Source organism: Leopardus geoffroyi, chromosome E1 (genome assembly GCF_018350155.1).
Source record: "Leopardus geoffroyi isolate Oge1 chromosome E1, O.geoffroyi_Oge1_pat1.0, whole genome shotgun sequence".
Taxonomy (NCBI): domain Eukaryota; kingdom Metazoa; phylum Chordata; class Mammalia; order Carnivora; family Felidae; genus Leopardus; species Leopardus geoffroyi.
Window position 1 is genome coordinate 9,597,894 of NC_059330.1, and position 22,890 is coordinate 9,620,783.

The 22,890-nt window shown below is 44.5% G+C and overlaps 2 protein-coding genes across 31 annotated transcripts in view; one reads left to right on the top strand and one right to left on the bottom strand.

The window, feature by feature from the left end:
• Positions 1 to 13,514, top strand: part of NCOR1 (nuclear receptor corepressor 1) — a 162,475-nt gene extending 148,961 nt beyond the window's left edge. For 18 of the 26 annotated variants that reach the window (XM_045487468.1, XM_045487487.1, XM_045487469.1 and 15 more), the window contains 7 exons: positions 6 to 229; positions 1,459 to 1,599; positions 3,538 to 3,680; positions 7,611 to 7,664; positions 8,113 to 8,334; positions 10,717 to 10,896; positions 12,393 to 13,514. In XM_045487468.1, coding sequence (XP_045343424.1) covers positions 6 to 229; positions 1,459 to 1,599; positions 3,538 to 3,680; positions 7,611 to 7,664; positions 8,113 to 8,334; positions 10,717 to 10,896; positions 12,393 to 12,580 — 1,152 coding nt within the window. In that variant the 3' untranslated portion in view covers positions 12,581 to 13,514. The remainder of the gene's footprint in view (positions 1 to 5; positions 230 to 1,458; positions 1,600 to 3,537; positions 3,681 to 7,610; positions 7,665 to 8,112; positions 8,335 to 10,716; positions 10,897 to 12,392) is intronic. The other 8 variants (XM_045487478.1, XM_045487491.1, XM_045487479.1 and 5 more) reach the window with 3 other exon arrangements.
• The window catches only part of TTC19 (tetratricopeptide repeat domain 19), a 45,817-nt gene continuing 23,280 nt past the window's right edge, over positions 354 to 22,890 (bottom strand). For 2 of the 5 annotated variants that reach the window (XM_045487494.1, XM_045487495.1), the window contains 3 exons: positions 19,089 to 19,243; positions 17,482 to 17,644; positions 15,577 to 16,958 (listed from right to left, as the gene is read on the bottom strand). In XM_045487494.1, the coding sequence (XP_045343450.1) occupies positions 16,825 to 16,958; positions 17,482 to 17,644; positions 19,089 to 19,243 (452 nt within the window). In that variant the 3' untranslated portion in view covers positions 15,577 to 16,824. Of the gene's footprint in view, positions 393 to 3,120; positions 4,893 to 14,647; positions 14,740 to 15,576; positions 16,959 to 17,481; positions 17,645 to 19,088; positions 19,244 to 22,890 lie in introns of those variants that run through there. The other 3 variants (XM_045487498.1, XM_045487497.1, XM_045487496.1) reach the window with 3 other exon arrangements.

A 22,890-nucleotide genomic window follows, 5' to 3' on the forward strand; every position in this document is an offset into this window, starting at 1 on the left:
CACAGCAAATCATCACACAAGATTTTGCTAGAAATCAAGTTTCCTCACAGCCTCCCCAGCAGCCTCCCACTTCTACATTCCAAAATTCACCATCTGCTTTGGTGTCCACACCTGTGAGGACTAAAACATCAAATCGTTACAGCCCAGAATCCCAGTCTCAGTCTGTCCACCATCAAAGACCGGGTCCAAGGGTCTCCCCAGAAAATCTTGTGGACAAATCCAGGGGAAGGTATGTTTTGTTTTTCTTTCAAGTTTATTTATATTAGAGAGAGAGAGAGAGAGAGAGAGAGGCGTGCAATTGTGGGAGGGGCAGAGAGAGAATCCCAAGCAGGCTCCAAGCTGTCAGCAGAGCCTGATGCGTTGCTCAGTCTCATAAACTGGGAGATCAGGACCTGAGCCGAAATCAAGAGTCAGAAGCTTAACGGACTGAGCCACCCAGCCGCCCCAGTATGGTTTTTATTTCAAATTGTATGTACATTTCTGAAGAGTAAAGCAATTTGAATAGATCTACAAGATAGGGGATTAATTTTGTACACCTAAAGTTTATTCACTCTCACTCCTTGGGAAGTACAAATGAGGGTTTTTCTTGCCTGTTCTTAAAATGTTCACTGCCCGAGCAGTTGGTACTGTATCTTTTTAATGTATATTCAAAAGTCAGGTTCTTCATCTTTGATGGAAGGGAGGTGATAGATAGTTTCAAGTTTGATAAATCAAGAAAAGTGTAAGATGATTTAGAGGTAACCACCAAGGAACCAAAAGAAAAATGGTAAAAAATGGCCACCTGTTTGGATGGGGTTGATTGGGAAAGGAAAGTTCAGGTCGTGTACGTATATACTAATTACACTTAAAGGTCACAGGTAGCTCTTAATATGTACAGTCACTAAGCCAAAGCCTTGTTTTGGTCTAAACAGTATGTTTATATCACGTGATCTTTACCGATGTGGTATCCGGAGGAAGAACATGAAACCGCAGAGAATCGCGCAGCCCTAGCAGGGGGCAGCTAGAGCCTGTCTTGACTCACCTGATGGGGTGCTCAGGGTTCAGTTTAGTTCTCTGGTCCTTTCTCTTTTAACTTCACGGGGAAAGACCTGTTCAGTGTTGACTGACTGAGAGAGAGAGGTCAAAGCCTGGAGGGCTCACCAGAGTAACAAGGGCAGGATAGTGGGTGTGATACCGAAGCGCACGATGACCTTGACCTCCCTCGGAGCATCGGCCGCTGCCTGTCCCGGGTTGTCATGTGCCACCAGTGCACGCGCACGGATAAAGCAGCGCCAACAGACTTTTTGATAACCCGGTATATAGTGAAGATCTGAGGCAACTTTTTTTCTGATAGAAGCTGGCAACTTTTATTCCTTTCTCCTGAATGACGTAATGAGTGAACCGGTTTCAAACCGTCTAGGGTGATTTGTAGGCGGGCCCCAGGAGCACAATCTAATATTTTATATGTTACAATACCAGGCCTGGAAAATCCCCAGAGAGGAGTCACGTCTCTTCTGAGTCCTACGAGCCCATCTCCCCACCCCAGGTTCCAGTCGTGCATGAGAAACAGGACAGTGTACTGCTCCTGTCTCAGAGAGGGGCGGAGCCTGCAGAGCAGAGGTGAGGAGCAGGAGCGTGTCCCGGCTGGCGGCTCCCGTGTCAGAGCGTGCGTGTGTCCTGTGCCTTTTCTCCCCTCCGGGTTACGTGTCAGGATAGGACTCTCCAAGGACCACGAAGTCTCTTTCCCTGGTGATCTAATACCAGTGGATTTTAGTGAAAAAGTTACATTTAAATAGGTTACAGGAAAAAAGTGTTCACTGTTCTTGAAATCAAGCCTTTCTAGATCTTTTTAAAAAAATCCTTTTCTGTCCACGTGGTCAGCTGGTCAGCTGTCGATTGAAGCCCTGCTTGAGTGTTTATCGTGCACCAGGCCTTGTGGACTCCACGTGGAAGGGAAGTCCTAACGAGCACCTTTGCTGAACTGCTTTACGGACTTTTTCTTCCCTATTTCTGACCCCAACCCAGCCCCTGTGAATTACTTGGGTTTCATTTCCGTTTGGATTAGACACCTTTGGTTTGGCTCCTGCCTGGTCCACTTCCACCAGAGTGATTTGTCTAAGACTCATGGAATCAAGCTCTGAGCCAGTAGGCCGGCACCTGAGTTCCTTCATGAGCAGGTTCATGCTGCTCGTCTGGTTTCCTGCCGCTTCCCCCCCCTCACACCACACTCTTGTGTCCGTGTCAAGCTGCTTACGGTCCCCTTAATTCCTTTCAGTCCCTACATACGCTGTTTCCTTGGTATAGAACACACTCCCGTGATGCTCCTGGAGGTGAATCTAGGAGGTGCCCATGGTCAGATAGAGGGAGGGTCCAGCTCTAAACCAAGGTCTCACTCCAAACTGCTAGCGCATTTCTTTTTTTTTTTTTTTTTTTAATTTTTTTTTTTTCAATGTTTGTTTATTTTTGGGACAGAGAGAGACAGAGCATGAACGGGGGAGGGGAAGAGAGAGAGGGAGACACAGAATCGGAAACAGGCTTCAGGCTCTGAGCCATCAGCCCAGAGCCCGACGCGGGGCTCGAACTCACAGACCGCGAGATCGTGACCTGGCTGAAGTCGGACGCTTAACCGACTGCGCCACCCAGGCGCCCCAGCTAGCGCATTTCTTAAACAATGTGTTCTAAGTTACTTATGGTTTATATTCATGGGCAAGCAAATAGATATTGGTACCTTTCAACGAAATGAGGAGAATCTGTTTTTAGAAATGGGCTGACTTTCAATTTAATTATTTATTTACGCTTTCCCTTCAGTTTGTGACTTTTTTGAGGACAGGGGCCAATCCTGCCCATTTTCTATCACATATCTGTCTGTCTTTGGCATATGGCAGGTATTCTTATGTTTGAATGATGAATGAACCCACCCGAGCAGATTAGGTGATCAGCAGCCTTCCGTTTGTTCTTTGCTGTCGTCTCCAGCTCTAGCTAGATCATCGTGGTTAAAGGAAATTTGGTTCTTTAAAATGTGTTAGTATAGGAAGCTGCAAATGATTGCGAAACCCTTTACGTGAGACTCAGCTCGTCTGGTGGGAGGTGTGAAATGATTTTAACAGAGGCAGTTTTATTTCTACATTGTGGCTCTTCTGTTGAAGGCCCCAGGTTTTGATTGCTTAGGTATGAGCTCTTGCTGTTTTATAGGCAAGTCGTGCCATTAGTTTTAATTTCTTCTACTTCATAGCAGTTCTGCTAGTAGAATAGTGAATAGTTCCTGGTGTATGTGGCAGCTATAAATAATACCAGTGTCTGTGCTGTTAAGCAGATGGCATCATGGTAAGCTGTTTCTCACTTTCCTGTTAACATCGTTTGTTGCTTATTCGGTCTTCGTTAAGAATCTCCATCCTAGATTATCTCCATTGCAGTCCTAACTTTATGAGCGTGCTGAAGTATTTGTGTCCCCATATGTGACGTAGGGTTATCCACAGACACGAAATGGGGAAGTGGGTACACCCCCAAGGTTAGCACATGATGAAACAGACATAATAGGCATAACTGTGTTCCCCACAGGAATGATTCCCGCTCGCCAGGGAGTATAAGCTACTTGCCTTCCTTCTTCACCAAGCTCGAAAACACGTCACCCATGGTTAAATCAAAGAAGCAGGAGATTTTTCGTAAGTTGAACTCCTCTGGTGGAGGTGACTCTGATATGGGTAAGTGGGATTTCTTTCATGAATCCCAAAATAAAACCTGCATTAATAATAATTGTATCTCTGGTGTTGCCTCTCATGCGATCCTTGAGTTTGAAGGCTCTTGTAGGCGTCTGTCCAATCACATTTGATCTTAAAGTTTCTTCTCAAATGTCTGCCAGTACATGAAGATTGCCTGCTAGAGAGCAAGAACTTGCTGCTTTCTGAAGCTGTCCGTCTTCTCTTTGAACAAATGTGGGGCCAGATTAGCTCTTCATGTAGTTTTTTTTTTACCCATCGGTCTTAGTTTTATCCGTTTGGGCCGAGTCTGCATGACCACTCCGCAGCCATTTGAAGACAGAGCGTGTCCTTCAAGTCTTCTCTCTGTAAACATCCTGCGTCATCAGCTGTTCACGCTGCTGGTTCTGAGCGTCCCTCCGCAGAAAACCACTTTATTTAGCTTAACCTCTCAGTAAGTTCTGAGTAGTGTGCTCTGCCCCAGAGGCATCACTGTTCAGGAGTGTAGATTGTATTAGGGTGTTGGGCAACGAGCACGCAGTTAGGATATAGTGCACTTAATACGAGCATAAATATCAGGGTATCTTGATGCGCTGCTCTGGGTCTGTACCTTTCCTTTGCTGTACTTTTGGAGTCCTGGCTCCAAGTCCGTGCTGGGCCACTCAGTTACTTTTCCTACCCCAGCAGTGTCTTCCTGGATCTCTGTTCAGTCATTTCAGCATTCATCTGTAGATGCGATCAGTCCACCGTGTGAAAATAGAATAACAGTAATGGCAGGCAGACAGTTATGTCGTTATAGCTCTGGGCACTTGGAAGCATGTACAAGGCATTTAATCCTCACAGCGGCCCTACACCCTCCACAGTGTAATCGTCTCCATTGTGCGGATGAGGAAACCTAGGGAGGTTTAAGAACCCGTGCAGACTGCCTAACTGGTGAGTCATGGGGCGCTGGCCCCACTCTGGCGTGCCAACCCCACGTCTCTGGCGGTGCGCTCACTGGCTTGTAACAGTTCTGTACTCACAGCATCGTCACCCACGTCACTGGTAGATACTCAGTAGGATAAACCTCTGTGGCATCCAGACCTTCCCTTTGGGTTGAAAGTCGTACTTCTCCATCTTTTCCTCAAGTACCTCCAGTGATGCGGCGAGATTTGTCGGATCTGGGTTTTCCGCGATCTGCTTTATTTCTGTGATCTGCGATCTACTAGTCTCCCGACCCTGTCAAAAGAAAGGAAATTGTGGGCTGTGAACTACAAACTGCCAGGTGGATGTGTGTTTGGATCTGACACTTTATGATTAATAAAGGTTGAACATTCGAGAGAAAAAACGGGTGAGCCCAGTGTCAGTTATTGTTGTGAACTCTCTCTTTGGAAGATAAATATTTTAGAATATTGGCCAGCATTGCTATCAGGCTTACAGATATCCTTTCTTCTTTAAAAAAAATTATGACATTTTTCTGTCTCATCATGGGTTTCATCTGTTACTTACAGAGCGTCAAATGTCACCAACAAAAATGTGGTGCTCTAATCTTCACATTCTCTCATAAGGCAGAGAAGAATCAGAGCGTGGAGACCTGCCGATTCTAGAACAGCCAGTTTAGAATTGTTCCATCTTTGAGGGGTTTTCGCTCATCCTCTCTAGTCTTGGTCTCGCCTCATTTTAGTGGGAAAAAAATTGTTGACAGAAAAATGCCACATGTGACTTGAAGAAGCCCGCTTAACAGTGTTGTCTTCTATTTTCTTTTGTCCTCAGGCAGTAGCTCTCTCATTCATTCATTCAACAATTAATTATTGAGCAGGGTGCTGTGTTGGGCGCTTTTACAATGACAGATGGTCTCTACTCTGAAAATGTAAAATGAAACAAGTCCCTAACTTTAACAGAGGATAAAATGCGTGAATGTCTTAATGCAAGTACAAACAAAATTGCTTGGGGAATTTTTTGATCACAGGAACTCTTTTCGATTGTGGGAAGGGACAGTTAAGGAATTGTATTAAGGAAGCAGTGGGCTGATGGGTCCCCAGGGCACATTCCGTCTTCCCCAGGAAGTAGAACCAAGACATCAAAGCCATCAGCAACTGAGACCACTTTGTTTCACCTTGGAGTCTCAATTAATTCAGCGTTCCCACCGAGGACATCAGTGATTTCGTTCTTCAAAAACCGTAATGCTTTAAACTTCCTTTATTTGATCTTCCACAAGCCATTTTTCCCCTTCGAGAAATATTCTCTTCTCTTGGCTTTCAGATACTATGTTCTCCTGTTTTTTTCTCTTCTACTCTGGACATTTTTTATGTCTTCTTAGCAGCTCAGTCCTGCTCTGCCTGACCCCTCAATGCTGTTTTCCCAGTGCCGTCCTCACGCACTAGAACCTCTGAATCCTCTCACCCGCTCCAGGGGTGTAAGCTAGGTGCTGAAAACTCCCAGATTTGTGTCCGAAGTGGGGTTCGGCTTTTCCCATGAAGTTTGACTTGCATACCTTTGAGGACCTCTGTCTTCTTGTGCATTTGGCTTCTTAAGTGTCTAAAAAGGAATTAACGTTCTACCTCTGCACACGGAGAAGCACGTCACCCCCTCCTTCCCTGCCACACTTCCTCCACTGTGGCTTCACTAGCTTCTTTCTGGGCAGCCCTCCCTCTGCACCTCTTCCTGTCGAGTCTGCCTCCTAAACAGCTGTCCCTTGTTGGTCTTCCCTGCCCGTTTCTGAGTGGTTATCACGTTCTTTCACACACGTGTGCCCATCTGTTTTAAGCCAGGGGTCCTCACACTTGAGTATTGATCCCTGTGCCTGGAGTGCTCGTTAAGCATGTGAGCCACAGGCCTTGGGACTTGAGGAAGTTGGCACTTTTACTGAGGCACGGGGGTGGTTCCGTTCTGACGGCCTCACAAAGTACCACGCTAAACTGTAAGCTCCAGAGGGAAAATACACAGAGGATTGTAGTGTTCTCACCAGTTGAAAAATATGAAATCGTCTTTATCTGACCATTTTGATCAGTAAGAAGGTGATTTTATGAGGTTTCCACCAAATGCTTAATAAATATTTGTCGAATGAATGAATTCTATTCCAGAAACTTTTGTGTATTCGTCACTCCACTTTTTCAGGTTCAGTTTATTTACTGCAAGTTTTCCTGACCCATGAGTGGGGAGACGGTCATGGTTTTATATAGTTCTTCCTGGAGATTTTTGTCCTCCTTCCTGTTGCCAATTTAAAGTTGCCCCGATGAAGGAAGTTTTTAGTTTCCAGGCACATGCAGCCCAGCTTCAGAGAGCGGCCTCCTCTCCGGGAAAGAGCCCATCCTGCTGCAGACTCCCCCAGAGCTCCGTGTTCTGCTCTGGGGCACACCCCCCACCCTGCTTCCCTATTCTTTCTCTTTCGAGTTCTCGGCAGCAAGTTGGAAGTTGTGGTGAGAACACCATTCACGTTCCCAGATTCCTTCTACCTCTGTCTCGGCGCTTTATCGGTAGTTCCCAGGCTGTCCCACCTGTTGTTGTTCAAACTGCACAAATGACAAATCACGGGCTGCTCCTGTGCCTGTGGGAGTCGCTCCCGGTGAAGCATAGGGAAGCCCACGTTTTCATGCTGTTCGTGGAGGGGTCTGAGGCCAGGCTGTCTCAGACTGGCTGGCATTCCTGGGGCTCATCCCAGAGGCGTCTCTTCTCTGGCAAACTGGACCCCTTTCCTATTGTTGTTTCTCCGGCAGTGCGAGCGCTCTCTTCCTCCTGTGGGCACATGGCTCCTGTTCAGATTTTCCCACCTCATCCAATTTTTTATTGCTTGATTTTTTTTTTTAAATAATTACTACTTTATCTTAACTGGTGAAAAATAAGGTTGGGATCATGGGAAATAAAAAGGTTAATTTCACTGTAGGGTTTGAGACTTTATCTCCTTCAGTGTACATGATCATCCCATCTCAGTTAACTCAAATGTTTGTTTAAATACAGCAGCCGCTCAACCAGGAACTGAGATCTTTAATCTGCCAGCAGTCACTACCTCAGGTAAGAATCAAAATGTGTCCACCCGATACCCATCGAGTACCGACTGCCCAGCAGGGGCACTGCTCCAGTGTGCATAAATGTAGTCGGGGAGGAGACAGCGGCAGTAAAAAGGGAGCCGAGCTTCACTAAACACTTGCTGGAGAGGTAACGGAACAAAGAGAATCAAAACCACTAAAGAACAGTGTAGAAACGAGGGAGCTGAAAAGAGAAAAAACCGAGGAACTTTAAGAAAAGTGGCTGGACCCATTCATTTAGCAAAGGAAAACTCAATTTGCTGGAGTTACTACTGGGGGATTTGGGCGCCCCTGTGTGGGCTCTCGGGGTGTTGCGGGCAGCTGGCCCGGGGCTGTGTGTCCCGTGGGCCCAAAGGCCGTTTGGAGTCCGCTGGTCTCTGTCTCTTTGTCTGCTGTTCGGAAATAAGCAGAAATGGCGTGCTGGTCTCTTTCAGGCTCAGTTAGCTCTAGAGGTCATTCTTTCGCTGATCCTGCCAGTAACCTCGGTCTGGAAGACATCATCAGGAAGGCGCTCATGGGAAGCTTTGACGACAAAGTCGAGGAGCACGGAGTCGTCATGTCCCAACCTGTCGGCGTGGTGCCCGGTGGCGCCAGCACCTCCGTTGTGCCCAGTGGGGAGACCCGCAGAGAGGAAGGGGACCCGTCACCTCATTCAGGTGAAGTGTGTTCACTCTTGTGCCCTTCTGCTGCCTTTCCCAAGAAAACGCCAATCTACTTCTAAGTTGTAATGCGTCACCAAGACGTTTCATTTTGTATGTTCCCAGAGTCCCCTCTAACGGTTTTACTTAGTTGTTGTTGTTGTTGTTGTTGTTTTTTTTTTTTTTTTTACCTGCTCAGACATTTTAGTAACATGAACAGAAATTTTAAAAGGACGGAGATTTTTATGCAGAAGTCACCTTTGAGTGTTGGGTTTTTTTCTTTGCATCTAGTCCTTATCTGGATCGACATATTTTAACTGTAATACAAGTGCAGGTTCCTCTCTGCTTTTGAATAAAAGGGACTTACTTTTGTAATAAAAAGAACAGGCTCAGCATAAAAGAATTTTAAGCCACAGAAGAAGAAAAAAAAAAAAAAAACCCTTCAGATCACATCATCCAGAAAGCTAGTGTTCTTGTCTGATAAGCATCATTTTAGAAGTATCTCTGTATGGACACACAAAAGGCCAGATAGACATCAGAACCAGTCATTCATACGTCCTGGTAAAAGCAAGCACACAAAAAACTGTGATTCTAAGCTTTGAAACCCCTTTTTCTTAATCTTTGAGAACTAGGATCTCTTATGCTTAACAATTTACGGGCAGGTCAGCGGTATTTCAGGTTTAGTTTAGGGTTTTTTCCTGTTATCCTCAAGCAAAAGATCTCACTAAGGTGAAGAAGATCAGAGAGATCAGAGGTTCTTATTTATTTACACCCACGTGTATTTTATGGCAACGTGGATTCACTTCCTGCTCTGAAGGATGAGCACAGTCTTCCCCTTTCTGCTCTTCCCTCCTGATTTGTATCGATTTACCTGTGCGTGTATTTGAAGGTGGTAACATTGGTGACGGTCACCCACTTCAAGCAATCCTGGTCACGTACCCCTTCTGTTGAGACCTTTCTTTTTGGTACTGTTTTCACACTCCCTTTTCTCTCAGAGGCTGCTGTCCTCTGAGACCGTTCCCGCTCAAGAATGTCTTCTTGCTGCCTTGATACTTGAAAGGACAGTGTGGCACCTTTCTCAAAACATTCCATAGACACTATTACCTTTCCCCCACCTGGCATCAATGGTTGTGTAAGAAGGTGGCCAGATGTCCCCTTTTTTGGCAGGTGACAGTTTTATCTGCCCGAAGCCTCTTTGCCTCAATTTGAATAAGTTAATTAGTATGTTGGCGTTCGTGCTGTGTCAGACTTTCCTGACCACAGGGAGGCTGTTTGCACCTGCAGGTTGATTTCTACACTCCTGGAAATGTTCTGTTTTGCCTCTTTTGTTGGGCTTATCCATCTCAAAAAACACAATTACATTTTTGCCAGCTAGTCTTTGTCCTCCAGATCTGTTACCTTCTAGTTATTTTAGTCATCTTAATCTAATTATTTCAGTCAGCTTCATCTGTTGCTTTTACCCTAGCTCACATTTTCCTTTTGTGCTAACGCCCTTTTTGTTGTGTCTGTTCTGATCCTTGCCATATTTTGTTTCCTAAGCTTTTCACCTCTCCTTTTTGATGATGATCTGTTCTTTACCAAAGGAGCCCAAACTGGCTTTGTGTATTTTGAAGTTCCTCTTCCAGAAGCATCTTTTCCCCTCGTCCCATTCTGTTCTCTTCCTGACCATCAAGGACTTGCACTTCTTTTCTGTGCAGATAGTTGAAGGGGTTGAAGTTGCCTTCTACCCACTTTTTTCTGGGCGCCGTGGGACTCGGGGCAGGGTGAGGTCTCAGGTTCTGCGAGGCAGTGGAACACGTCTGCTGCTCACCTGGGCTCTGTTCTCTTCAGGCATCATTTCCATGCTTTGTTCTAGAGCCCTGTCGGGCATCCCACTCCTGTGAACTTCTGTATACCGGAGCCTGGAACAACAGGCCGCCAAGACTTGCTGAGCTTCTGCTGGGGACCAGTAGCATGGCCACGAAGGGGCTTCTGTTCCACGCTTTTCGGCATAAAATTTCCTTGGGGTGGTGTACGGATTCCTCTGCTTCTCTTTAAACTGGCAGGCAAGGAGGTAGTTAGGATTTAAGATTTTCGTCAGCCTGCTTTAATTTCCTTAGTTTCTGTGCTCCAAGCCCCGGAAAGAAATGATGTTCCTCTCAGAAATTTAATTTCCTTGGTTACATGTTTTTCAAGTTGATGGCATGAGGACATACCCCTTTTGCTTTAGTTGCTACAAGTAAATTCTGGCTTTTAAGTACTAACTTTGAAACTTCACTGGGTCCTAGGATCTGGGTTCTTGGCACCGCCTGCCATCCTCCCGCTTTCTCTCAGCGGCATATAACCCATCAGCACTTGGGTAGGTTTTTAAGTTGAGAACATAATTACTGTATGTCAAGAGTTAATTTATTTCACTTTTAGGAGGAGTTTGCAAACCAAAGCTGATCAGCAAGTCAAACAGCAGGAAATCTAAATCTCCCATCCCTGGGCAAGGCTTCTTAGGAACTGAAAGGCCCTCTTCCGTCTCCTCTGTACATTCAGAAGGGGATTACCACAGGCAGACACCAGGGTGGGCCTGGGAAGACAGGCCCTCCTCAACAGGTGAGGAACTTGCTGCTAGAAAAGGAGTCGTAAAGTCCTTTTCTTTATCAAAGCCTTGGCTAGTACTTCTGAAATCAAACTTTGGAAACCTCAATTTCCATTATTGTATCAGTAGGATTCCACTTTCCAAAACAGACACTGAATGCATGGAATCTTAAAAATTTACAGAACGTAAGGTCTGATTACCATGAACAAAGGAAGAGCTATGAAAACATCTCCATTCCCCCCACTTCTGTATTGTGCTGGGAGCCAGCACCTGCTATTTGCAAAGCCACGAAGTCTGTGATTTCAGTTCTTCCGGGAACCACACCTGAGAGCGAAGGGCCGCTCCCAGGCTTCACCCTTAGCCTCTCTATAGACATTCTTAGAGAAGGTTCTTAGGGAAATATTAAGAAATCAAAATAAGAAATGGAGATAGTGTAAAAAGCCATCTCTATTGCAGGCTCACTTATATTTATACAAACTGATGAAAAACCGTGTTCTAGGGTATTTATGAATGTTTTCCTTTTTGTGCTTGCTTGCTCGTAAGCTTTCTTCTCAAATCTAATAACCACAATACTGGTTGTCTTGAAAGGGAACAGGCTTTGCTTTTTTGTTGTTTAAATAAAACTGGGATTACCTGGTGTAGATTTAAGGGTTTCAGAGAATCGTGAGCCATCTTTTTTAGGAGTTAAATACGTGTATGTCAGCGGAAAATGCCTGAAATGTGCTCTCCCCCTTATTTACATATAAATTTCCTACGGATATCGTCAGCATGGCTGAAGGCCTTTGCTTCATAAAACTCACATCACATGCGAAGTGATTGTGCTCTAGTTTGACAACTTCTAAGCCAGTGATTGTTTCCTCTCTTAGGGAAGGAATTTAATTTGTGAAATCCCTTGATAAAATGGCTATGTTTTCTGTCTTTAGAGTTTCTTAAGCTGTAAGAGGCTTTCTGGGGACAGTTGAGACCAATCTAGAAAGTGGCAGGAGGTAGCAGTGCTGTCGTTAGGTTCACATACCCTCTTCCAGATCTTGTACCTTTTAAATCTGCCCAGAGACCCAGCAGCTGACCTGCATCCTGCTGCCCTGTGACCTGCTGCAATTCCTTGTCCCCTCGTCCTCTGAGCACGTACTGCTGCATTTATCATTAAGAGTCCAGGAGTTCTTGGTGCAACCAGACTCTTCGAGCTTAATACGCAGTTTTACTTGGATTCTCCATGGAAACACCTGGTTCTAGAACTCACTGAAAGTTCAGCCCTGAGCTTCCACTTCTGGACTTGGCAACCCTAAGCTTGCACTTACTCGTGTCCTCCGTCCCTTCTAGATTCTCACCGATTGGTGCCTTACCATAGGCTACAGTCTACATGGTGAAACCCTGGCCCTTCTGTGTTTCATTCTGCTCCCGGTGTCACAAGACCATTTCAATAGAATAATCGTGTCTCCCTCCACCCTGTGGAAGCTGTAGGGAACAGCAGCTGTGCTCATGACAGTGAAAACAGTTTTTCTTTTGTCAGGCTCGACTCAGTTTCCTTACAACCCCCTGACTATGCGGATGCTCAGCAGTACGCCACCGACCCCGATCGCGTGTGCCCCGTCCTCCGTGAACCAAGCGGCTCCTCACCAGCAGAGCAGGATCTGGGAGCGAGAGCCTGCCCCGCTGCTCTCTGCACAGTACGAGACGCTGTCGGATAGTGATGACTGAACTGCGCCCAGAAGGGGTCTCGGTGGGGCCAGGGTGTGGGACAGGGAGCTCTCGTTCTTGGTGGTTTCATTTTTAATGGCAGGTCAAAAGCCTTTCGTGCTAGGACTTGTGCCCAGAGACTTTTTAAGAGAGCCTGGACCGCAGATGATGAAGAAATGATGGAAATTTATTTGGAGAGTCAAATGGGGGGGCGGGGGAGGGACGGGGGGACTGCCTCTGACACAGGCAGTTCAGTGGATTATAATAATAGTGGAGGGTTGAAATGTAGAGTTTTTAAAAAGTGACAATTCTTGTTCTTACATCTGTTTGTAAAGAAAACCATAATGTCTTTAAATCACTCTTCTGTAAATAGATTACCTTTTTTGCAGTGTTTCCCCTTGCTGTAGTATCTGGTGTACTTATGTTCAAATCAGCGCATCAACTCGGGGGGGGTAATTTTAAAACAAAAAAACATCGCACCTATCTTTTTAACCCTTGCCTTCTCAACAACCTCATACAGCCCAGTTACATAATGTTGGCTGTCACGGGCATTGTACTTTTATCCAATTTTGTTTCCTCTAAATTCAGATTTCCAGCGATGTTTAAAATCTTGTGGAAATGTTTAGATTTTTAACACAGACCCTATATAAAATCTGTACATTACGTTTTTGGGTCAAAGGTAGGAGAAACAAAATTCTGCCATACTGTCAATTTCCAGTGCAGGCTTTAATTTTTTTTTTTTTTAATTAGTGGCACTGAAAAATATTACTGCATGGGTATGTTATAGTTCAGTTTTTAAAGTTTAAAAACAAAAGGCTTATTTGAGGCATACCTCACTGTTATGCACACTGGTAACTTAACCGTGGCCCTAAATATCCTTTTCTCCTGCATTTGATGCAGCCCAACAGAGCTTTTGTTTCGAAATAAATTGGACTACCCTGTCCATAGCCACATAGATCATGTGTGATTCAAGGCTCTTGATGTCTCAGGTTTCAGAGGAGTGGGTTGCTCTGTATTATTGGTTGAGTTAGAAGGTAACGATCCGTACAGAATCTGACTCTTAGCTTTGCCTTGTGCTGTATCCCGAAGCCTCACTTCCCTTTCCCCATGTGCCAGTGCTTACTCTGACTCTCCCTGTGATTCCTCGTGGGCAAGAGTTTACTGGTGAACCTTTCACCGAATCTCAAGGAGCAAATAATTATGAAGGGGTCAGTTTCACCCTTATAATAATTGCTTATTGAACTGTGAGATTATTTTATTTTACGACTTCATAGTGCTGCAGCATCTTCAGCGGCACGTGGATACTAACTGTTGTGGAAGGATGCCACTGAAGAGGAGAAAGGGGAGAGGCAGAGGTCTCTCGGGATGATACACGTGAGCACTTCATGGACTTCTAAGTAGATCTCAACTTTTTAACAAAAGTATGCAAGCCTCCACAGAAAGCAGGCGTATGGGAACCACTGCCTGCCTCCTTTGTAACGAGATCCTCGCATCACCCTCAGCATTGGTGTCTGATCCTGATTTTAATAATGAGGACACAGGCTCAGTCCTTTGCCTACATGGTTAAGGCCTTCACTCTTGTCACTATTCTACTCTTGTCTTAGACCTGAAGTCCTCACAGTAAACTTGAGAGCAGGTTTAGTGATCAGATTCCTTCCACTTGGAAAGCTGGCACCACTTGATGATATACATAAAATTTTCACGTGCGTGAAAAACCGTAACTAAATGTTCTAATTGACAGTTTTCTGCTGCTCGTAATGTCTGAGGCTTTGTTAATAATCTGTGTCAGCTGACCCAAAAGAGATGATCGTGATTATTTTTCCATGACCCTGAAGGTCTTGAGCTATGCCAAGTCAGCACAGTCTTTGAGAGTAGTCGGCTCAGAGCCTAGCTGCTTACTGGCGCAGGTCTCCTTGAGGACCCGAGAGTGAGTGGCGCTCCCCTCTCGCCCCCTCCTCGCCCCCTCCTCGCAGTGCGTATGTGTTTTCCTATGCCATCCGCCACCACCTGGAGTTCAGAACGGGAGAGAAAGTCCAGGACCGTTTCTTAGTTGAGAACAACGAGAGGACAGAACTCTCGCGGGCTTACCTATGGAGCCAACCGTCTCGGAGGGAGGACGTCCACCTCGGCAGGACCGAAACGGCAGACAGCCCCGAGAGTGACAGAGGACTTGAAGTCGGCTGAAACCAAGGCATGACACTCTTTGCAGGCTGAGATTTCAGTGTTCCAAAGCTGCATCCTTCTGCATGATTTTTTTTTTTTTTTTTTTAGCACCCCAGGATCTAAATTAAAGTCTTCCCAATACTATTCATAGCAGCATTCTGACAGCCAGATCTCCAGCGCATGTTTATCATGGGAAGTAACTGGGGTGTGCGGGTTCCAGTTTTTAAATATTTATGCCCTGAAAACGCTGGTGACAGTTCAAAAATTTCAACTATGCTCTTTTTAACAATTTACTTTTGAACTCAGACCAGTCGGCAAAGGGGTTGGCCTTCCTGCCCTGCTACCTTGTTTTACAGCTGTGCAAATGAACTCTCATGGAGACACCCACAGGAAGAGACTGTCTCTCTGAAAACACCTATAGTTTTTCCAGCACCGGGACGGGACCGTGAGCGGAATCACTGTGGAGATTCAAAAATTCTTAAATAAAACCTGGAGTCACAATCCTTACTTTCAGTAACCCCTGCAATTGTGAAAAAGCAAAAACATTCTCCACGTAGGTGAGTAGTCCACTAGTTGACCGTAATTTTTCAAAAATCACCAACCAATAAATTAAGACTGGGTCGCACTGAAATTCAATCTGATTTACATTGTAGTTTCTCATTAGACTCAATTAAAGGAGCTAGCTGGGTGGTAAGAGATGAGCTTAGAAAGCAGGAAGAAATTTACATCTGCAAAATAGAAAATTTGCGTCTTAGTCTAATCCTGGAGGATCTGGACCTCAGGATTTCTAGTATTTTTTCTTATTTAGTAAGTTATTTTTTATGAGAAACTCAAAGATTACGGAATACATACAATGTTGTTGTAGAGTCTCTAGTTTATTATGAAAGGATTCTTCCAATAGTATGTACACAGAAACAAAAATATCTGTTTACCATTCCCACTCACACCCCCCACCCCCCAAAGGCTTACCAACAATAACAGTGCTCCTTCATGGCACCTACAAAAATTGCCTTTGCCCTAGGCCAGGGGCTCTTTGCAACACTTCTGAGGTAAAAACCTCCATCTACCTATCTTGTATGTATATACTTGATACGCTATGAGGCAGTGCGATAAGGCTCTTTGAACACAGTAGTAGTCTATTCATTTAGGGTCATCGGACAAAATACATTCTCCCATGGCTACGAGACAATCTCATTCGTTTCCTACTTACAGATGAGACCCAAACTCGAGAAGCCAGGACTAAGATCCAGGTCAGTGATCCTTCCACTGTATAAGCAGAACATACGAGAACTACTGGGGAGATTTTACATATTACACTTGTTAAGGCCCGACCCTGAGACAGAAGGTTTGGGGGTGCAGCCTGGGCACGTGCAGAGGACTCTGTTCAGGGACCTAGGCTGCAAAGGAAGCGGAGTCCTCAAACAGCACTGACAAGTGTTCATATCCTTCCTTTTTCCCCCTCTTTCATAGTCCTATAGAACCAGATATGAAGACATACAGTTTACTTTGATTTATAATTAAACGAGTGTATTTTCAAGGGCCTACTTCCTACTTTAAAACTTCATGCTGGGCGCTGGCACAAACCACGACAATGCTTTTGCTCCATTATGCATTAGGTCCCACACTGAGCTTCATGAAATAGATAAGAAAAATAACTCACCATAATCCCCCTTTGCCATGAGACAGTTCTGTTCTTCCAGATATTGATAAAATAAAAAAGAAGGTATAGCAAATCAATGGATCAAAATCGTAGGATAGAGATGCCTGGCTGAATCACCACACCCACCCCGAAGGCCAACTGGCCCATCTCCATCTACAGGTACACTTAGACCAGCACGACAGCACCACACCATACGTTACGACGGAAAGCATCACTTGACATCTGTCCTTAGAGGTCAACATCAGCCAGGGGTGAAAGTCGTCTTTCCTTTAAAGAACAAAAGCGGCAGTGCGTACAACTTGTCCTTCACCACAGCTAACTGACGAGACGTGAATATCAAGGAGAAAGGGTTTAAGCCATTGATTTGGGTGCCACTGAGACTAGAATAACCACTGTTACTTAAAATTCCCTACAACAAAAAGGGATTTAGCACTTCATAAAATTAAGTGAAAGGTCTACTTTTTCTTGACAGCTCAGCCAGCTCTTCCCTGATGTGCTGTATAGAAACCTCATCTCTTTTCAGCTCTGCTTGCTTCAGTGCTTCCTGGTAGATCTCTTTTGCTTGTGCATATCGTTCTAAAATAACCCAGAGAGAAGGGAGAATAAAGAGAAATGTCGGTTTTCAAAGTGATTCTGAAAGATTCTGAGAGCAAGCACTAGCGACAGTTCAGGTCTAACTTGCTGTGTGCTCATTAAGTGACAGGCTGGCCCTGCCTCCTTTCAGCCCCTGTGACACGCTGGCTCGCTCGGAGAGGCTGGAGAGGCTGTGAGAGCCAGCCTAGCTGTAGAGCGCCAGGGCAGCGAGGGCCGGGGGCCCTCCGGTGCCCTGGGGCCCTGACTCCATCAGCCGAGCATGCGGCTGATGGAAATTTTCTTTAGCTCCATGTGTTCGACGGGCTAGTGCAGGACGACACAAGTTACGTGAACTGAACCCAATGGTACTTCAACCAAACACACATCCTTTTTAGTACATTCAGCCAGCCTTTGAATCCCGGAGCTTCCTGACTGCCCCTCGCCCTCCCTACAACCGTCTCACAGCTGCAGAAATCCAGTGACCCCTTCCCTCAAGCAGGCCCGGCGGGCTTCCACTGCCCCCTACCTCTGTGCATCAGAATTGCAGCGAGATTACTGAGCAGCATGTGTAGCTCAGGATGTTCTATCTGCCTCGCCAGATCTGATGCCTTTTGCACATAAACACAGGCCTCATCAAAGCGGCCCTGTGCATCCAGGGTGGTAGCCAGGTCACTCATCAGCACGATGGTCTACACACAAGAGAAAAAACAGCCATTTTTTTAAAAAACAGCCACACGGATTTAACATTGATTTGGAGTCTGGTAAACTGTGGATATATGCTTAAGAGTTCACGTTTCCTAGCACGTTCCACAAACATGAAAGACATCAGCCTTTAACAAACTGATATGTATGTGTATATATATATATATGTGTGTATATATACGTATGTATATATATATATATACATAGAACAAACACGTATATCATTCACATTGTATGGGGGACGGCATCAGTTTGGCTCTCTGGAAAACAATACAAATCTACCACGTAGGGAACAGGATGTGACTTATTAATCTAATCACCAAACTAGAAGTACCAAGACAAAATACTAAACGGCAAGATGAAGCTGTAACGATCTCCTGGTTCGGCAATCCTGAGAAGCCAGCCTCCAGGGCTTTAGTTAACGTCATCCCTACTGGTGACTCTGAGACTCATTGAGAAGAACCACATATATTACTGATTTAGGAAGATTCCCACTAAGAGTTTTTAAAATTTTGGTACTAAGAGAAGCAGACCCTACCCCCTCCCCTCAGTTCTAGCACTTGGTGGTTTGAATTCCAAGTTTGTCTTCTTATTCCTCAGTAATATTCCATTAAAGGGACTCTAACCTAAATCCCTCTCCTGAAGAGAGTTCACAGCCCAACAAGTTGCCCTGCCCATCGACCTGAACCTTGGGACGTGTTCAGTCCAGTTAAAATGCCTGTGTCCTGTGCTGGGGGTACCAAGCATTCTGACAAGTGGTCCAGTTCTTCCTTCTAAGAATTTAATGTGAGAGACGAGAAAGACCAAAGTTCAACGTGTTCACTGTTCTAACAGCGCTGCACGGTGTGGTTTAATTCTATGTCTGTGGTTTTTACTTTGTAATGTAGTCCCTTTCTCCTTTCTGCCCCCTTCCCCCAACTTCCCCTGGCATTTTACCTATGCGGTGAAGGAGACAAGAATCTTCATGCATTAACCTGTTCCTCTTAATGATTCTTACTAATGTTCCTTATTACAAAATACTGTGCCATGTACCCTCAAGGCCTGGAAGCTCATGGGTGCCTGGTTAGACCTACCTTTTATAAAGTCTGCTCTGCTGGGTGAACCAAAATGCAGGCAGAATGCTCTGGATAACCGATTAGAGGTCTCAAATCCTTTGTTTTGTTTCGTTTTGGTTTGTTTGAAGTAATCCCTACACCCAATGTGGGACTCAAACTCTTGACCTCAAGATGAAGAGCGGCGTGCACTACTGACTGAGCTGGCCAGGTGCCCCTCACCCCCTTTAGGAAACAAGCAGTTGGGGGCAGGCAGAGGAGGGAATACCTAGCACCTAGCAGCATCTGCTGCTGATCTGCTCCCAACGAGGGTGGCATTTCACACCCGGAAATTCTAAACCTTTGTTTTACAGTTCCCCTCTCTGTTTTCCTCCCTTACCTGTGGGTGTCTTTCTCCTAGTATTTCTTCAGAAATCTGCAAAGCCTTTTCATACATCCTCTGTGCCTGTGCCGGCTGCTTGGAGAACAGAAGGTAGCGGGCATAGGTGTCTAAGCACATGCCAAGGAGGAGGTGGGTGTTGGCTTTCTCTTCCACTAAGAAGGAAATAAGAGCATTGCTAGCATATAACGACAACATAGAAAGTGAGGCAGAGAAATGGCCGAGCTTCCTGAACATTTTGCTTGTTATCAAGGCCCACAAATATTTTCACAGTACCGGACCCCCTGAATGTTACACAAAGGTGACAATTTAGGTGGATTCTCATCTAAACTGGTCCCTAGACCCAATTTCAATGTGTGCAGGAAGGCGGGGAGGTCCCCCCACACCAAGAAGCAATTCTTAGACACCAGCAGGTGTGCAAGAATTCACTCATTTGTGTGTGCAGAGATAGCATCAGACTCCACAAGGGTTCAGTCCTCCTAGACTGCAGCCCCTTCCTCCATCAGACACCAGTCATAGCCCTGTGCCTCTGACCTCCAGCTAGCGATGGGAGTGACCGCCATGACCCCCTCTAAGGACAGCAACTGCAATTGCGGGTTGTGACCTGTGCTTCTCAACAACTGGCTGTAAATCTGAGCGTCCTAAGAAACCCCTCCTTCGGTTACATTAATTTGCTAGAGCAGCCCACAGAACTCGGAAAAACATTTTACTTGCTAAATTACTGTTTATCATAAAAGGCTAGCACTCAGGAACAGCCAGATGGAAGGGATGCACAGCGCAAGGGATGTGGGAAGGGGCAGAGCTTATATGCCCCCTCCCAAAGCACCAACAGTCCCCACGCCTCCACGTGATCTTCAGCCCAGAATCTCTGTGAGCTCGGCCTTCTGGGTTTTTATGGACGCTCTATTACATAGGTATGACTGACTGAATCATTGGCCATTGGCCACGGATTAAATTTACAGCCCCTCCCCCCCTCCACCAAGGTCAGGGATTGGGACTGAACTTCCAACCCTCTACCTTCACAACCACCTTTAGGTGTGTCCATTCACATAACAAAAGACACCTTTATCATTCTCAACACTTAAGAAATTCCAAGGGTTTGGGGAACTTTGGACAAACACCAAATAAAGATGTGAAATATATTTTGGTCATGTGAATGAACAATTATATCTTAAAATCACAATACCACAATATCCAATTAAATGACGAACTTTGCCCCACATTTCAAGTTAAGACCTTAAGTCCACATATCAAAGCATGGAGTATTATTTTTAGGTTGAAACTGTATTTAGTAGAAACAGGTAAAGACCAATTCCAAGAATGAGTTAACAAAGTATAGGGCAAATGAAAGAGTTTTCAGGTGCAAAAGTGGCAATGCAGTTAGGAACAGAAAACACTCAGAATCCCGAACTAGAAAGTCACAAGCCAAATTGAAAGAAAGTTCATCCACTTTTTGAAGAATAATAAAGGCTGCAATGATTATCAACTCTTGACAAATTACAGTACTGACTACACACTGTCTGAAAACGAACCAACTTCAAACATCTAATGCCACATCAACTGGAGAACACGGATCTCAAGAACAGGAACTTGCACGAGACCCAGAAAAGAGGATACAAATAATAGAGATGGTAATGACAAGGAAATTCTGCAAACAGCTCTGCTAAAAGTAAATGTTCACAGAAAGGGCTTAAAAAGAGAGTTTACCTCCGATAAACGTATGTAACCGAGCCATTACACACTCAACTGACGGTGGTCAACTGGGTTTATTCACCAGCAAATTCACGTGAAACCCCTTTCCTTCCCTATTGTCAAAGTTGCAGAAAACTTACAAATGGCATACAGAATGTGAAGACGACGCTGTAACCAAAGAGTGGGATGACCAATTATTGAAGAGTTTAAATACGACAAAGTAGCTGGGGTGGATGAGAATAGCTGTTGACACACTATCAGAGGGTAAAAGTTAAGAAACGATGCAAAGCAGAAATCCGAAGTTACTTACTTTGACTTAATTATATGCAAAAGGTATATAATCATGTTAAAATCAAACTCGAAGTACTTTTAAATAGGTCGCCTTACAAATATATTTTTAAAAACCTTAAATGAGGGGCGCCTGGGTGGTGCAGTCAGTTAAGCGTCCGACTTCAGCCAGGTCACGATCTCGCGGTCCGTGAGTTCGAGCCCCGCGTCAGGCTCTGGGCTGATGGCTCAGAGCCTGGAGCCTGCTTCCAATTCTGTGTCTCCCTCTCTCTCTGCCCCTCACCCGTTCATGCTCTGTCTCTCTCTGTCTCAAAAATGAATAAAACATTAAAAAAAAAATTTTTTTTTAAACCTTAAATGAAAGTTATTTTCCTAAATATCAAAGTATACATAAATTTGTGGATAAATAAAACCAATATAAAAACGCAAACAGAAAATGTGCAGAGCCCATATTTCTCCATTGGAAGGAATTACTGAAACAAAGTATCTAACTATGAGCACTCTTAAAAACGCTGAGCAAAAGCTTATATAACCAAGCGGCAGTTTGACATCAACGGTTCTGTGAGATAAAATGAGAAAAGGTAGTTAAAAATGAGAATAATGAGACAAATCTCTGTGTTCCCTCCAAGTACAAAGGTCCAAGACAAGAAATTTTTAACAGAAGATTCAGAACTAAAATACATGTTCTTTGAGAATAAAGACAGAAAATGTTTACCACATACCAAAAATATCACAAAACAATGTGTAATTATTCCAATTCTAGAAATCCTATGCGTGAAAAATGACTACTGACTCATATTTCTGGGATTTCTATTCTCTTTAGAATGGAAGAAAACATAGTAAAGCATTTTCGAAATAATGAGATAAAATTGTAGCTATAATAATTTCTCACTGTTAAGAAAACACGCATTCGAATTCATATCGCACACTATAATATGAAAAATGAAAATATTTTTTGGAGAATCTACTTCTCTAAAAACAAGACTAAGAGAGATAAAAGGCTCCATAATAAAACCTGTAGCATTACAGCCAAATAAAGAGAAATCATCTGGCTTTAATAATGTGCAAAAAAGAAGAGCACCTGGACGGCTCAACTGGTAAAGCAGCTGACTTCCGCTCAGGTCATGATCTCACGGTTTGGAAGTTCGAGCCCCACAGCGTGCTCTCTGCTGTCAGCATGGAGCCTGCTTCAGATCCTCTGTGCCCCTCTCTCTTCCCTCCCCTGCTTGTGCTTGTTCTCTCTCTCTCAAAAATAAACAAACATTAAAAAAAAATAACGTACAAAAAAAGAGTTTCTTTTCTAAGCAGTAACAATATAGTTTCTGGGGACAGCTGGAAGGCTCAGTCATTTAGCCATCCGACTCTTGATCTCAGCTCAGGTCATGATCTCACAGTTATGAGATGGAGACCCATGTTGGGCTTTGCGCTTGGCAGCGAGGAGCCTGCTTGGGATTCTCTCTCTCTCCTCTCTCTCTCTCTCTCTCTCTCTCTCTCTCCACTCACGCTCATGTGCACACTTTCAAAATAAACTTAAAAAATAATTTCTTGAAACATTAGTATAAAAACCGCTAGAAATTAGACAAGAACAAATCAGCCAATAATAGCTGAGAAATACACTGGGAATCTGAGAGGCAGGTCATATTTATTTCTTCAAATTTAAATAATTCTTTTTCTCAGATTATTTCTAACCAGACAAAAAGACAAGCTACTTCAAATCAGTCCATGAAACCAATAAGATCCATCACAGAAATTTTTACTCAAAATATTAGCAAATGGAATTGTCAGCTGCACTAAGAAAACAACCAAGCAGCATTTATTCAGG